Source organism: Calonectris borealis, chromosome 3 (genome assembly GCF_964195595.1).
Source record: "Calonectris borealis chromosome 3, bCalBor7.hap1.2, whole genome shotgun sequence".
Classification (NCBI taxonomy): Eukaryota; Metazoa; Chordata; class Aves; order Procellariiformes; family Procellariidae; genus Calonectris; species Calonectris borealis.
In genome coordinates this window covers 105720199-105735599 of record NC_134314.1, presented here as the reverse complement: position 1 = coordinate 105735599, position 15401 = coordinate 105720199, and the positions used below count along the sequence as shown (strand labels likewise).

The following is a 15401-nucleotide window of genomic DNA, read 5'->3' as shown; positions in this document are numbered from 1 at the left end:
ACATTTGGAAATTTGGATTCAAATGAAAGATCACTATTTGATTATTCTCCTTTCAGTAGTTTTAGTTAGCTAAGATAAAGGAACAGAAGGACTAGGTTTTATGTAGAAGAACTTGTAAACTTTTTTCTTGAACAAAAGAAAGGACAGAAGTTGTATGTTTACATGAACAGAAGTTGGAAATGAAGAGAAGCATTTTGCTGATAATTGTCCATGTTTAACATCATAGTGAAACCCAAAACGCTGTCTGTAAATGAGTCATTAACTGCAAACATTTTCTTGAGCTATATGTGCTGCAAAGTTTCACCTACTATGAGCCAATCCATTGAAAAAAGTATTTTCAAAATTCTTGTCTGCATTTTTTTGAATAAATTACATTGGTGAATTAATTCTTGTAGCACTCTGCACGGTGTTGAAAATGGTCATGTTTAGGTTCAGTAGTACTAAGGAGAATGACTGGTGGTCCTAATGAAGTATCAAAATATGTTCTCTGGTTTTGAGTCTCACAAGGGTAGCACCTGCTACTTTCAGGCACCTTACAAAGCCATAGACTTCTGTAGCAAGCAGTGTTATTGGTTAAACATTTATTAATTGTGACAAGAACACCCAATTTATTTCAGTACTCCAGCTTATTTACTGCTCTTTCACCTTTGTATTTTGTATTGAAAAAGTAAAATGAATATTGATAGAGTTAGATATTGATTTCTAAATTTATAGCCTGTTCTCAGCCTGGAGTCAAAGTCACATACCAATAGGTTTGTGTATATTAGTAACAAAGGATGTAGATTTACTTGTACAGCAATGAGAAACTATTGAAGCAAGAAAGTTTGAGCAGCACAGAGCATTTTATAGTTTCAAAAATGTCATTTGTAAAGGTGAAGAAAAGCTGTGTTGAAAAGCAATGAAGAAAATGGGAGATAATACACGTATGAATTGTTAGGAGCTGACAGTTCCGAGACGGGAGTGTCCTATTCTACCTTTTTTACTAAGATAAATTTTCTGATTTGTGGATGCTTGATATAGCCCCATCTGTGTGTTACTGAACCTAGATAGTTAATTAATTAATCAACTAAAAAAAGATACTAGTAAAAATTGTTTAATTCCTATGATTTCTTTTAAGAATTAGTTGTTGTACATTATAAACACCTATGTTTTTTGCACAGCTTCTTCCATGAAGCCAATATTATTTCAGTGATTCTAGTCAGATTTGGGACCAGGTCATTCTCAAAGACTTTATGCCCTCCCTGACTACCTGAGTGACAGAGCTATTTCATATGACACTGACATATTTCATTGCAGCGATACAGTGCCCTCAAGTTTGTATAAAAACCTTTTAGACAAACTAATACATTATCATGGAAATAGCCCTACCAAAACTGGGTCCAGTATTAACGAAGATAATAACAAAACAACAACAACAACAAAACAAAAACAAAAAAAAAGAATGTGGCAAGAGAAAGGACATTCTCTGCAAAGTATGTTACTACTTGAAACACATGCATTGGGAATGTTTACAGTAATTTCAGAATTTCAGTCTTAGATTGCCTATTTTAAGTCTCATATCAAACCAGTAGATGCTACAGAATTTTAGACGCCATGTTCATACACTGAATATGCGTTTACCCAGGTTCCTTTCCTATTGACTCTGTCTTCTTCTGTACAAGCTTTTTTCCTCAATCAGCTCCTGTTAAATCCCCATGACCTTTTAGATTCTTTTTCTTTTTCTTTTTTTTTTTTTAATAAAAAACCTCTAAATCTTAAATGTTGGAAAACATCAAATTCTGCTTCACATCTGCACGATGCTAATAACTTAATTTACAGAATGTAGAAAGTTTGATTCAGAACCAAAAAAGTTAAATTTTACCTGTATGCCTTGTAAATAGCCATTTATTTCTGTTTGAAAACAATCTTTTTGCTCCAATGTTAACATACCATGGTTTACAGTTTGGAGCAGTGGTGAAAACCTGCAAAAACTAATTTTAAAAAGAGAAAGCTATTTTGTAGTTAAAATACAGAGAATGTGCATATAAAATATGTAAATTATTGTGCATGTTATGGGCACTTTAAATACTTACATTTTGCAAAAGCAAATTTCAGGTGTCATTTTCTTTATCTAGTTGGCATGTTGCATACTACACTTCAGGCTGGTACTGATTGAAATGACCAAGTTAAAAGTCTCATTTTAAAGAATGTGTTTTAATGAAAAATATGACAGATTCTTAATTACAGCAGAAATACTGAGCACTGCTATAATGCCATCATGACTCACTTTAACAAGGTAATCAAAAGGGTACATGTTTTCATTCCTTTTAAAAAATTGCCAACGGAACAGCTAAGCAAACTATTTTGCTGATGCTTAATATGTCAGTGATTAAAAATCAGACCTGAATATCTGCAGTACCAAAATGATGATTTGAAAAAGATTGTGATTACACTGTGATAACAGAGGTGGCTGAGGCTAAGTTTGTGGTGAAGGTCAACTTAGTGAGATAGTTGCAGAGAAAGGGCAGACTTTTGTGTACTTGGATGAACTGAAATTTCCAAAACTCTAGACAAACTGTTGTATGCCTACTTTCATAGTAGCTTGATTCACTGCTTTTCTATCTACTACATGTACAACTCCATAGACAGCAATCCCTTTTCACAGGACGATACAACATTGGCATGTGTTGTGAACACTCTCCCGTATTGCGTTGTGCCATTTCTTATCCTTAGTCTACCAAAGTCCTTTCTGGCATACACAGCGTATCTGCTTGATTCTCTGGCCTATGGATACTCTTTGGTTGGTTGGTTTCTGCAGCAGATTAAATTTTAGGGACTCCTTTCTGTTTCTTTTTTTCTCCTACTGTACTGTCTCACTAAATATGTTCAAAAATTAAAAGATCGCAGAGTGCCATCCAGTACTGGAAACTGCTGTCCCTTCAGAGCAGACTTTTCATGTTGAGCTTGAGGTCATTGGTTCAGGTGGGGCCCCTTACATATAAACACCAGAGTAACAGGGGGGTGCAGTAACAAATTTCAGAAAAAAAGATCCACAATGCAACAAGAACCAAGCTTATACTGAGAATTTGCTGATGGATTTCTTGTGATCTAGAGAAGAAGACAATATTCTTCAGGCTGTACGCACAGCCAATGTAAAGTCAAGAAGAAACCTTCAGGTTGATGGAAGACTGTACCTGTCTTTTCTAAATGCTGTTGTCTTCTGAAATGTGGAAGGTTCAAAAATAATTCCCCAAATTACTCTGGGAGTCTTTCCTAAGGTAGCTGTTTCTTTCTGGTTGTGGAAAGCATTCAAATTGCCTCCATTGTGAGTTGGACTCGTTGATCCTTATGAGTCCCTTCCAACTTGAGATATTCTATGATTCTATGGATTTTTTGGACTTCACTTTCAAGAATCACAAACCAGCTTAACAGAGAATATCACCAATGACAGCATCCTTAGTATATAAGAAATTTCTGCTCAAAAAAGGCTAAATCAGGGGTTTTTTTCAAGTTCCAAAGGTATGTCTCATTAGACAGTTGTACGCTTGAGGAATAGCTTTCCATGAAACTGAGAAGTGTCGGCAGGGAGACTCATCGTCCATGTTGGTTATGTGCTCTGCAAGTTCTGCTCATTCTCCACCAGGTTCCATAATAAAGTGGTTCCCCACAGAGAGGAGCTGCCTCCATTTTAGATGCAGGTTGTTAGAACCATCACCTTTTTCAGATGGGCTGATGTACATTGTGCAGTTTTTCTAGAACTCAACCAATAAAAGCAGTGCCTGATATTTCTGCCAGTCTGCTTTAGGTTGATACTACCAAAGGACTTTTGTTAACCAGAGAAGGTTTGGGAGATAAAATGTGCAAGGAGGAAATACATGTAGTTTTCCCCTGGTCAATATAACTTCTTATCCTACCTCTCCACAACAACCTCTCAGTTGATGGTGACTAGTTTTTCTTTCTCCCGAGGGAATAGGGAGCACTGCTGCAAATAGGCCCTGCTATAGATCATGCAAAAATCACTTCTTCTAAAGGTTTGTTAGCATGTAATTTACTTTTTGGATAAGGAAGGAGGCCTATGCATAACCCTGATAGCTTTATGCAGAAGGTTTTTGCTACTTCAGAGGAATAAAAATAACTGTTTAAGATATGAGAAAACATTTTCATAATGTGAGAATATAAAATTCATTGATCAGGTTTCCAGTGCAGGCAAGTTTGGATTTCTGTTTTCTGTCTTTCTATAAAATCTTTGCGATTGGTGGAAAAGTTTCTGACAAAAGCTGTCATAGATACCTGTTACAGTCTGGATTTCATGAAGAAAATTTTTGCTTTTGATTTCTACTACAATGAGAGGAATTTTTGATTTTTTTGATTGTAAGTGAAGTTTACTTTTCAACCTATAGATTGACACTACCAATGCTAATGTAATAACTTAAGTTTTACGTTCTGATGCCTTCATTACTGATAGAGGGATCACGGTGAGCATTTTTTATGTAAATAAATAGGCAAATGGTTATTTAGCCCATAATAAACAATATGCAGATGTATTTGCCTAGTTCTAATGAATCAATCTTCATTTTTAAATTAAAATAATTTGACAGTAGGTAATACTCCAACCACTCCAACCATAGGCACAGAATAGGCAATAGAAGTGGGACTTCACCTCCAGTATCCTGGCAATCCATCCCAACTTGGGTTAGAGTCAGACAGAGCTACCGTAATGTGCATAGTCCTAATATCAGTTTAATCCTCAATCTTTCTACTGAAATTAACAATAACCGCGCTGTCCGTACTCCTGAGAGTATTAATGTGATTTAAATCCTGTGGATTTCAGTGTAAGGTTACAAATCTTTTTGTAAAAATCAGGGAATGCTTATCAGAAGGGAGCAATTTTGCTGAGTTTTGACGGGTTTCAGCAGAAATTTGGAATGGTCCGTGGTGAGAACGCTTCTTCCAAAATGCCATCCAGTGACAGAGTTTCTGTCAGCGTAGACAAGGCGTAAAACTGACCCCCATTGGACCCAAGTGAAAAGACCGTCTTCGGTATTCAAGAGATTCCCCTTACAGAGGGATAAATGGGAATCTAACAATTCCAACTCTTCCCAGCCAATTTTAGTAGTAGTAAAGACTGAATGGGCGAGAAGTTACACTTTACACACAGTGTAGTCCAATAAAGCATGGAAGGAGAAGAGCACCTGCAAATCCAGTTCCAAGCAATCTATGGTACTGGATGACCATTTGAACCTAAAGTTCAGTGTCTCAATTTTCATCAATGTGTGGATTTATGTTTAAATGTATTTGGGGGGGTTGAAAATGGATTTAAATCTAGGGTCTGTGCTGCAAGAAAGAATGCATTTACTCATGCCACAATTACGTGACAATTTCTTGAATACCCCTTGCAATGGGGCAGTAGGAATGAAACTATGGCAGTGCAGACATTAACAAAACTCTGCTGTGGATGCTGGATAAATATGTTTCCAACACCTGCTGAAGTTATGGCTCTGTCCTCTCTGCTATTTTTATCTTTCTGCTTAGCTAGAATAAAATACAGTGCAAGCAGACTCACCTGAACTATAACCATTCTAAGGTTATTCTTTAGACACAGTCTTAGATTGCTCGGTGTGAAGGATATATAAAAGTCTGGTATAAAAATGCAATAGCTAAATAGTATGGCATTTTCATAACAGGTTTTTTTTAGATATACAGCCATACAGTATACTGAATTTTGAAAACCACTGCAGGTACTGATTTTAAAAATCACGGTATGGCTGTTGGCTACGCTCGTGATGCTGACTGCACAATTATCCAAAACAGTTTGAGAATATAAACATCTAGGCAGTCTGATTCCCATTTTGCTAGTTAGAGAGAGCTGGCATAAAAAGATACACTACAGCAATGTATTATTCTGATTACATTCCGTGTAAAATTGTCCTGTGTATCAGGATCAGTCCCTGCTGTTCTGAGCTTATCTGTCTAGTGAGGAGTCAGAACAGAAAAAAAATAGATGGAATATTAAATGCATTCAGAAAATGAGGGGGAAAGTGCACTAGCTTTTAAAGTGAAGCAGCATGTATCGTTTCTCCTTCCATTGGCTGTTTATCCAATATCAATACAACACTTTAGGAGCCAAATTACTAAACAAGCTGCCAATTAGGCTTGCAGTCAGCTGGATAGATTAGTGGCTAAGAGAGGCAGATACAAGATTTTCATCTCTTGAGCCAATTACGCAAGTGAATTACCATCCACAATGCTCCTTGGAAGATTTGAGGTAGAAAGACTGACTCTGCTGTGATAGACATAAGTGAGATCCAGGGTAGGGGGTAAGGGTTAGCAGGCCATGTATTGCAAAAATTACCCAAGCAAAAAGAGATCCTTCTAGGAAAGGATTTAAAGGATTTAAGGCTGCTGGGAGTGATAGAAGAGGAAATAATAGTTGTGGTATGCTCTGCAAAGGCATTGCTGTTCTGCTCATAAGTCTTAATCATATAAAAGAAAGATGAAAGGCCAAGACTATATTTATGTACAGTGTCATTTTCTCAGAACTGTTTAAAAACTCGTTTTCTTAACATCAAAAATAGTTCGGTGGCCAGAGATGAAATGACTTTAATATGCTGCCTTCATTTGTTTCTTACAACTGGGAGAAGAAAAAAAAAAAACACCCTCAACAACCACCAAAACCCCAATATTTTCTTAAATAAGGGTTATTTAAGAGATTGAACTTAGTTGTATTCTGATTTTATTCACTCCAATGTAAACCAAACATACTTGATGTTAGTCTTATCCAGCAATTGGACCATACAAATAAATATTGTCACAGTAGTGGTTTATGGGGTCACAGTTCCTTTATTATTCTAAAATAAATGATAACTTAGTTGGTGAGCTTTTAATATTTTTTAGAAACATTTTGCAAATAAAATGGATCTTCCAGATCAAAACTGTGCATGGGCTCATTTGTTTCCTGCTGAAGATGTTGTACACCGGCGTAACGTTGTTTCTTCAATATGAACCAAATTTAAAACCTGAACTTTTGCAAGCTGTCATATCCAAAAATGATTAAACAGATGTGGAGCCTGCAGCAGCATTAGACCTCTGATCTGATTTTAGCTTACAGATGGAATTAAATTAATTCATGGCAATCACTGTAAAATCAAGGCTATGGCACTGAATGCTAGTGTACCGTTTAACCAGGACATACCTGTCTCGACAGCTGTTAAGAAAAAATTACATACCTTTATTTTTCATTGAAACCTGCCTTTAATGCCATCATAAATATCATACCGAAATTAAACAAATGTGATGAGTTTTTTGTTTCCCCCCTTCCCAGTTTTGCCTCTTCCTACTCATAGTTTCCATATTCTGTGTATGTAAGGTCATACATATAATATGTGTAGACCTTGAAGTGTGTCTATTCATATACACAAAGGTTTGAGGATTGGCCTTTTTGTTTCAGTTGGCACTATTGCCAAGAGAAGGAACATAAGTGAGGGTGTTTTACAGTTTCAAACAAGTTTCTGTTCCTCGGTGTTTGCTCCTCACTTTTGTAATGGCAGCCACTTCTGTATGCAGACTACTCGTCTGGTAGATCAGGAACCCAGTTGTTATGGTTGCTGAAAACATTTTCAGTCTGTAGAAAGAAAAGGCTCTGCACAGGAGATTCCTACAAATCGTTAGTACAGAGACTTCCTCGTAACTCCTGGAGCCCCACAAAGCCTCATACAGCAATAAACTTAGAAAAATGTATCTCCGCTTTTTTTCTTAATCTGATTTTGCATAGTTATTTTTTCTGGGACAGCGCAATGGGTTGCTTTTGCTCTTGCTCCTGGGTGGGTCAAGACTGAACATGTCCCAGAGGTAGCACAGCCGTTTTCAAGGCCAATATGCTTGGACCATTCTCCCTAGGAGGCCCTACTGGCTAGTCCAAGAAGTGCCATAGGCATGAATTAAAAACTGAACTCGAAGGTGAATATTGCAAGGACAATTATTGCTTTTAATTAGAAAATATATCCCAAAGTACAGGAATGGGGATCAGGGGAATAGCACACAGTGCAGCATGATTTTTAAGAGCTCTCTCCTGTCATGCAGTCAATCAGCAATGCTAATTTTTTTTTTCTGATTGCTGATTGATCGTGGAATGGAGGAAGAGGGCAATACCACTATCCATATTCTTCTGATTCAAGTAAAATATATGTTGCATTACAGATAAATTTTTCAAATGACAGGTGAAAATTGCAGGAATATCAAAGACATATAGATAGTATTTATTTAAAAACTGACTATGCTGCAAAAGAATGGCCTGCATATATTAAATATTTTTCACAATTAAAATAAAAGCTATCCATATTCACCTCATTTGCAAGAAGGAGTAATTAGTCACTTAGTAATATCGGAAAGTTGGGTAGTTTTTTGGTTTTGCCTTATTCTTGCTGCAGTACAAAGCCTCCAAACACATTATCCTTTGGACAGTGTATGTTGTTTTATTGTTTGCCCAAAAGTGGGTTGTGAAGCCAAGTTTATGGTGGTTTCTGCTCTTTTTTTTTTTTAATCTGGTGACGTGTAAGAATAAAACAGAAATCTGCAGGGGAGGTTTCAGTCTTCTAACAGGAGATGTACAGTGGGGGAAAAAATAGTTATGTCATACGTTCTAGAAGTACTTATATGTCTTTAAACAAAAAGTATTCCAATTATCCTGTCAGTCACAGAAAAAAAAACATTGAGCTACTTCAAAAAATATCAAAAATAGAAGCATCAGTTTATTAGATAACACATCAGGGTACAGATTGTTCTTTCGTATATCTTTTTTGTGAGGTTGCTCTGGCTGTCCTCAGAATTGAAATTCATATAGAAAGGTACATCTGTTACAGGAAAAGGTCTGTGGGTTTTTCCCCCAAATAGACTAACAAAAAAGCTGTTTATGTTGTCTCCGGCTATGCCTTGCATACCATTCCAGCAGCATTACTGTCTTTGCCTAAGCAGTATTATGAATGGTTTAATGTTTCCAATTCTTAGAGGTCTTGAAATATACTCTTAACCTTGCTCTTTCCTGTTTGGTGGATCTGTTGGATCTTTCTTCCCTTTTAAGTTTCCCCCTTAATTGTTCCACAGACATTCATTGGAACAATGCTCCCTTTCTTACCATCTCTTGTTGTGAAAAGTGGACCAAAACACACTTCCAGGATTGTACCTGCAAGGTTTACCAGAACTTTTGTTGAACAGTAGCCTTTTTTCTTTCCCTTTTTTTGAGCTAGAAAGTATAACTAAGAAGGTTGCAAAGCCTGTGTTGTGTATGCCAGGCAGTGTCAGGGACTCGTCTGTATGAAAATTGCCTCTGCCTGTGGGGGCCCGAAAAGAAAGGAAGTCTTGGACGTTGAATTTTGTGCTGGTCAGTTCAAGAGGAACCCTCTCGGGGACTGGAGGCTGCTGACTTAAAAGCCTTTATTTTAAGCCTAGCATTAAGCATAGCTTCAAACCAGTATCAAAGGATGCCTGCTCTCAATGCATTTCCCTTTTTCTTTGACTCAGGAACAGAGATGCTAGGAAGCTGTCTACCTTTTATGTAGCCAGCATTTTACTGAATATGAACAGATCTGTAGTGGGTAATGCTGGAGTACTGTAAATTCATCATCACAGTCACCATGAGGTTTTTAATGTGCACCTCTCATTTTGAACTTCTGTCTGCGTATGCAGTTTCCACTGTGGGGCTTTGCAGTGTGTGTATGTGTGTGTGTGTGTGTGTGTTAAATGAGGCTTTTCAGAAGTCCATGCTCAACTTCTCTTGTGTTACTGTTTAGTAAGTTAATATAATGATGAGCCAGTTGCTTGTCAATGGTAAATTCTTAATTGAAGAGATTGTAGTCTCCAAAAACACAAAACCATAGTCGCCTTCTACAGTATTTTTCAAAAAATAGTAGGTTAGAGTAGGTAGAGAGTTAAACAGATAATATTTGAAGCTGGGCACGTAGTGGGTTTTTTTTTGTGCTGTTGCCAGGGGGAAGGGAGATGTTGAGCAAAGCTGAAAACAAAATCCAGCTGCCTGCATGCAACTGCTTGTGTTAGTTCAAAAACTTCAGCCCTTTTTAAAATTGCTTGTATGGTATAATTCCATAAGTTTTACTTGCAGATTCTTGAAATATCATTTGTATCCCTCATGCAAGACAGTTATATATGGGAAGGCTTATCCATGCATCATCTCCAAAGTCTAGCTTGAGGAGTTTGGTTGATGAGGGAAAAAAACCACCTCTGTTACTTGGCATTCTCTTTTTTTTTATGATGCATTCATGAAAAAAAGAATCTGTTATTAAAAAAAAGAATCTGTTATATTAACACTTGCAATCCTGACGATCTTTTCTGCAGTATGTGTGCAGCTTTTCTCAGGGATCTCGATGGTATGGAGAGAAAAGTGCAAACAACACTTAATGGCATTGAAAATACAAAAAGTAAACTTGGATGTATCAAATTTCTCTTACAATGTTCAGTAAAAAAGAAACTGAGTAAAGATAGAGCTGAATTTCAGAATAGTAGACCACTTGTCTACTATTTTCAATAGCAGCTGTAATTGTTTAATCAGAAATTATTTATTGTGTTTTGTTGAAAAAGATCTTAAGCATTGACAAATATTGCTAAGAATGGAAAGATGGTCTTGATACTATGATGTGCCTTGGCTTAGTAACTGTAACTCTATAGGACAAGAAATTCAGGTAATCTTGCTGATGTATTGGTAGATTTGTGCAGGTGGTGCACGTTCTTTGAGACTGATGTAGAATCCACTGTATTGGAATATAAAAGATCTGTGACAATATTTGCCATACTTAAAAACTGAGTGAGTCTTTAAAAACATTAAAAATAAAGCAAAGCGTAAGACTGTATTATTTAGAATCATATGCAGTGAGGAGGTCAACACGTGCAAAGACAGCCTGTTCTAGCAACCTATTAGATGAATTAGGAGAATAAGAAGGTTTAAAGCTTTAAGGGAGATTATCCTGCTCTTCTCCACATGGCAGGCAGTGCTGATTAATGCTGTGTGTTTCTTTAATCTCAGGGTTTGTAGGTGAAAACACCCAACCAATCCCAGAAAACAACATTGGAAACAGAATGCTTCAGAGCATGGGCTGGACCCCCGGCACGGGCCTTGGACCAGACGGCAAAGGGATAGCAGAGCCCATACGAGCCATCCAGAGACCAAAAGGACTCGGACTTGGATTTAGCTGACAGAAATGCACTCTGGCTGCCCGATAAAAATAAAGCTCAAAATTAATTTTAAAAGACAAAAAACAAGAAAAAAAATCACAAACTTATCTTATTTGTTGTGATAGGCAAATCCAGTTATTCTTCTCTCAAAGATCACTGAAGTCAATGTGCTTCACAGTAGCCACACCAGCTGCAAGGTACAGCCACAGTGACAGAACCGGCATTCAAGTCTAACTTTATAATGGTGCTAAAATGTACAAAAACTTCTACTTTTTTATTTTCTGTGGTCTTAAAGTTTGTATTAAGCATAAAATTCAGTATATTCACTTTTTTTCATAAAAGCTTCTAACACAGCAGGTTTTAGTATATACGCAAATTTTTTTTTGTAAGTATAATTTCATCTCGAGAGTCTTGATAAGATTTGTCAAGGAAAATGGAACTTTTTACAGCTATTGTATTTTCCCCCTTTTCAGGCAAAATTTCCAAACATGGTATTTCTATGTTTAACAATATTTGAGGTTAAGCTGTTATTGCGCCCGTAAGATATACGTTTCCCACTGGAAGGTGATATGATATGCAATTTGGTATAAGAGCATGAAAAATGGCTTTGTTGTCATAGGAATGCCATTCCAACACCATTATCTGGCAATGTATCACTGTTTTCCACATTCAAGCTCAAAAGTAAAGCTTTTATACTTGTTTTTACATTTACAGGGTTATCTTTTTTCAGCAAACATTTCAAAAAGTTAAAGTTTATTCTGACTTTGGATTTCCCTTTATATTAATAATCCTCAGTGTTTCCACATTTAAGAATAGTTTGAACTTTGAACCAGGAAATTGTATTTTAAAGATGACTGTCTTTCAGTGTTTATATTCTGGGTTTTGGCATATTTTAAACAGTGCAGTGTTCAACATCGTGTTATCATTTGGTTTGTGATCGTGCTGGTGCCAATGAGCCACAACTTTTAAGGATCATGAACAGGAAAAAGGCAAGGAGAAGCAGGATTAGGTGGAGGAAAGGAAGGAAAAAGATACTTTGATGGCATCTCGCAAATCTAAGCTAGCAATTTAAAATCAAGAGGGATCATTAAGTGTTTTAATCAGTATCCTAATGTATCTAATGTCAGCAGAAGCAATTTCATTAAGGACCAACCAATCAGGCTCCTAGGGTACTTACTGGTCTTCAGTATAAAACAAATTCCACTTTAAAATTAAATGATAGGGCTGAAGGAAACTGTTGTTCAGATGGACTAAGGAGAAAATCCTGCCCCCCCCGCCCATCCCTGTAGTGGCTGGCAATATTTACCCTGACTGCAGAGGGAATTGATTCTCCAGTCTTTTTTTTTTTTTCCCAAGAGGAGGATCTCTCCCTTCCTCTGCGCCCAAACTGCAGAGAAAAATACTTACTTCCAGATGCTTGCAAAGATATTTCCTTAGAATAAAAAGAGCACAGCTTCCTTCATGTGACTGTGAAATAGAGTGATGAATTTTAAGAAGTGTTTTAATTACTTTTCTTTTTCTCTCAACTTCACCCATTTTTCTGGAAAAATAATACTAGGAGAAGAAGTAACAGCAGCATTATAGCATTGAACTTGCTTAAAAGAAATGTTCGTGCTTTCCACTATGAGCTGTCGGTTTGGGAACATTGTTTCACCATACACATAGTGTAGAGTAAAAGGTTAGTACCTGATAACGTTTTTAATGATAGCTGAATGCACGTGTTCTCTGAGTTTCAGAAGAACTATTTATTGCTGTTTAAATACTTGATATGATTGTGTGGTTTTGCTTTTTGAAATGATAACAAATTTTAAACAGACTTGGGATTTATAATCAACACATACTTTTTATTGGAAGGTTTTGGAGCATAGCATAATGTGAGTTCGCCACTTCAAATATCTCTTGCACAACTAAACTGAATTAAATACATTCCATATCCAAAGAATTTCAGGGCCACATAACTGCAAAGGGCTGAGAGCCTGAAATTCTGCAGCTAGCAGAGGTGCCCATTTGTATAAGTATTATTCACAATAATGACTTTATATGACATGCTCCCATTCTTTCAATGCAGTGTGCTACTGAGAGCAAGTGAATTCTAAAGACCTCTTTTTATTGTACACCACAATCAAAAATTCCTTAAAATAATTTTCAACGTGTGAATTGTGAACGTGAATCTTTATGTCCTGGTTGATCTAGCTCTATTTGCACAACTCTAAAGGAATATTCATTCTCTGTTAAAATTCCATTGTTGTCCTTTGGTTACAACACCTACATATCTTGGGCTGGAAATTCTAAGTATGGCACATATAAAACTCGTTTGAAGTATTTCTGTACAATTTACCGTAGCAGTAGTTCCTCAAGAAATCAGTCTGCAGCTCCAAAAGTACTTGAAAATGTTTCCTCTTTTAAAAAGATAAGAGGAGAATAATGGATACATGTTGAGGGAAAACCTCTTTAGCCCATTCAGCTCCTTATTCATCCATTCATACAGATGCTAGTGAAGCAGCCAACCTAGTAAACAACCATAATGGAAGAACTATTTAGTCTTGGATTGGAAATCTTACAACTTTTTGTTTTAAATCAGTCTGTTAGTGAGAAACTATTAGACATTAAGACTAGTCAAATTGATTTTGATATAGAGATAGATACACCTTGTCTGTTTTCCAGCAGGTATTCTCATAGACGCCACAGCTGACAGTCAACTTTATCTGTTAGAAGCTGAAGAACAAAGTGATTTCTTAAAATATTTTAGTGTAGTCTTTTGAGATATTTTTATGTTGCAGTAAAATTCCTATTGTGACTTACACTATCGTTCATTTCTGGTTTTCCACATCTCGCAGGAGTGGTTTTAAAGATATTCCAGTAGTGTGATTTTGCACAGTTAAAACTAGTGTTAAGAAACAAAACAAAAATGCATTGTACTTTTTTTCTTTTTTAGGCGTTGCAATGTTAGTTGGCTTTGAAATAAGTCAGAGTACTTGTTTTTTTTTTTCTTTAGGTCTTTCCCATACCTAACTTGCAATCATACTATGATACCTGCTATAAAGCTGGCTCACATAATTTTAAAATACATATACAAGTATTTTCAGATAATAATTCCTACTGGCTGTGACACTGAAGGTTTTTTGCCTACATAAATAAATATGGGATCATCTTGTATCTAAAAGTTACCTTCCATCACTCACCAGGTTCTTTCCATTTAGGTGTTTGATTAATCAGTAGCCCAGCTGTTACCATAATATTCTGCCTGTGCAGAATGTTTAGTGAAGAGAAGAGCCATTATGTATTACCAGCATTGCGTTTTCCTACATGTTCCGTGGTGTCTCAAAGTTCTGTGAATTGAGCCATTAATTGTTAATAAAAGAAACCCATGAGCAGTATCTTATTTTTAAATAAATATTTGTTGAAGTCAGAGAAGCATTATCAATATGCTCATTTTAACAAATTTGTCCCTGCATTTGTCTTTCTGCAATTAGGTCAATAATGGGTGTAGAATGGCAGTCGACAGCTAAATAATATGTATAGAACGCTTTGCTTTAATAATACAAATGCAAGATGAAATAAAATAAATAGAGTCCGTTCTTCATGGGTTTTGTATGTTCTTTTCTTTAAACTGCCCTATTCAATATTGTTATTACACAGGTGAGCACAAAAACATGGTGTTTCTGAAAATGTAATTAAGGTTGCTAATATCTTGTAGCAAGCAGATGCATATTATGCTAAAGCTATTATACTACGTATAGTATTATATGTACCTTTTTACTAGTACTTCTTTTCTAAGTTATTATTATCAGCTGAAAAGGTTACACCACAATATCAGGAAATGCCTTAAGATGTTTGCAGGACTTTTGTTATCATATTCTTCTAAGATGTTTAAATACAAGTTCTCTTCACTCTTTAAGTATGTGTATACTTTGATAACTGTGACAGGACTTTGTGCTTTCTCTTCAAACAGTTCTCCAAAACTGTTCCTCCAAGGAGAACTCTTCACAACCTTTGTTTTACCTTCCCTCTCCCCACAGTCCCAGGGCAGTTTCAGTAAAGGCATATGAGAAATGGAGATCCCTTCCCTCTTACTCTAAAGTCAAGAGACTTTTTAATTAGACTTTCATCCCTAGCAGAGTTTTCAGGAGCAGTGGCATAGTTAACACACAGCAATTGCATAACCGAGTTGCCCACAATAGAGTCCCATACCTAAGGGCAGTGTGTGTGTGTTCAGTCAGAATTATTTCTTTATCGACCTG

The 15401-nt window shown here is 36.4% G+C and overlaps 1 protein-coding gene across 3 annotated transcripts in view; it reads left to right on the top strand.

Annotated features, from left to right (window-relative positions):
- The window catches only part of GPATCH2 (G-patch domain containing 2), a 128449-nt gene extending 113715 nt beyond the window's left edge, over window positions 1–14734 (top strand). For all 3 annotated transcript variants that reach the window (XM_075147095.1, XM_075147093.1, XM_075147094.1), the window contains one exon: window positions 11012–14734. In XM_075147095.1, coding sequence (XP_075003196.1) covers window positions 11012–11024 — 13 coding nt within the window. In that variant the 3' untranslated portion in view covers window positions 11025–14734. The remainder of the gene's footprint in view (window positions 1–11011) is intronic.
- The last annotated feature ends 667 nt before the right edge of the window (window positions 14735–15401 follow it).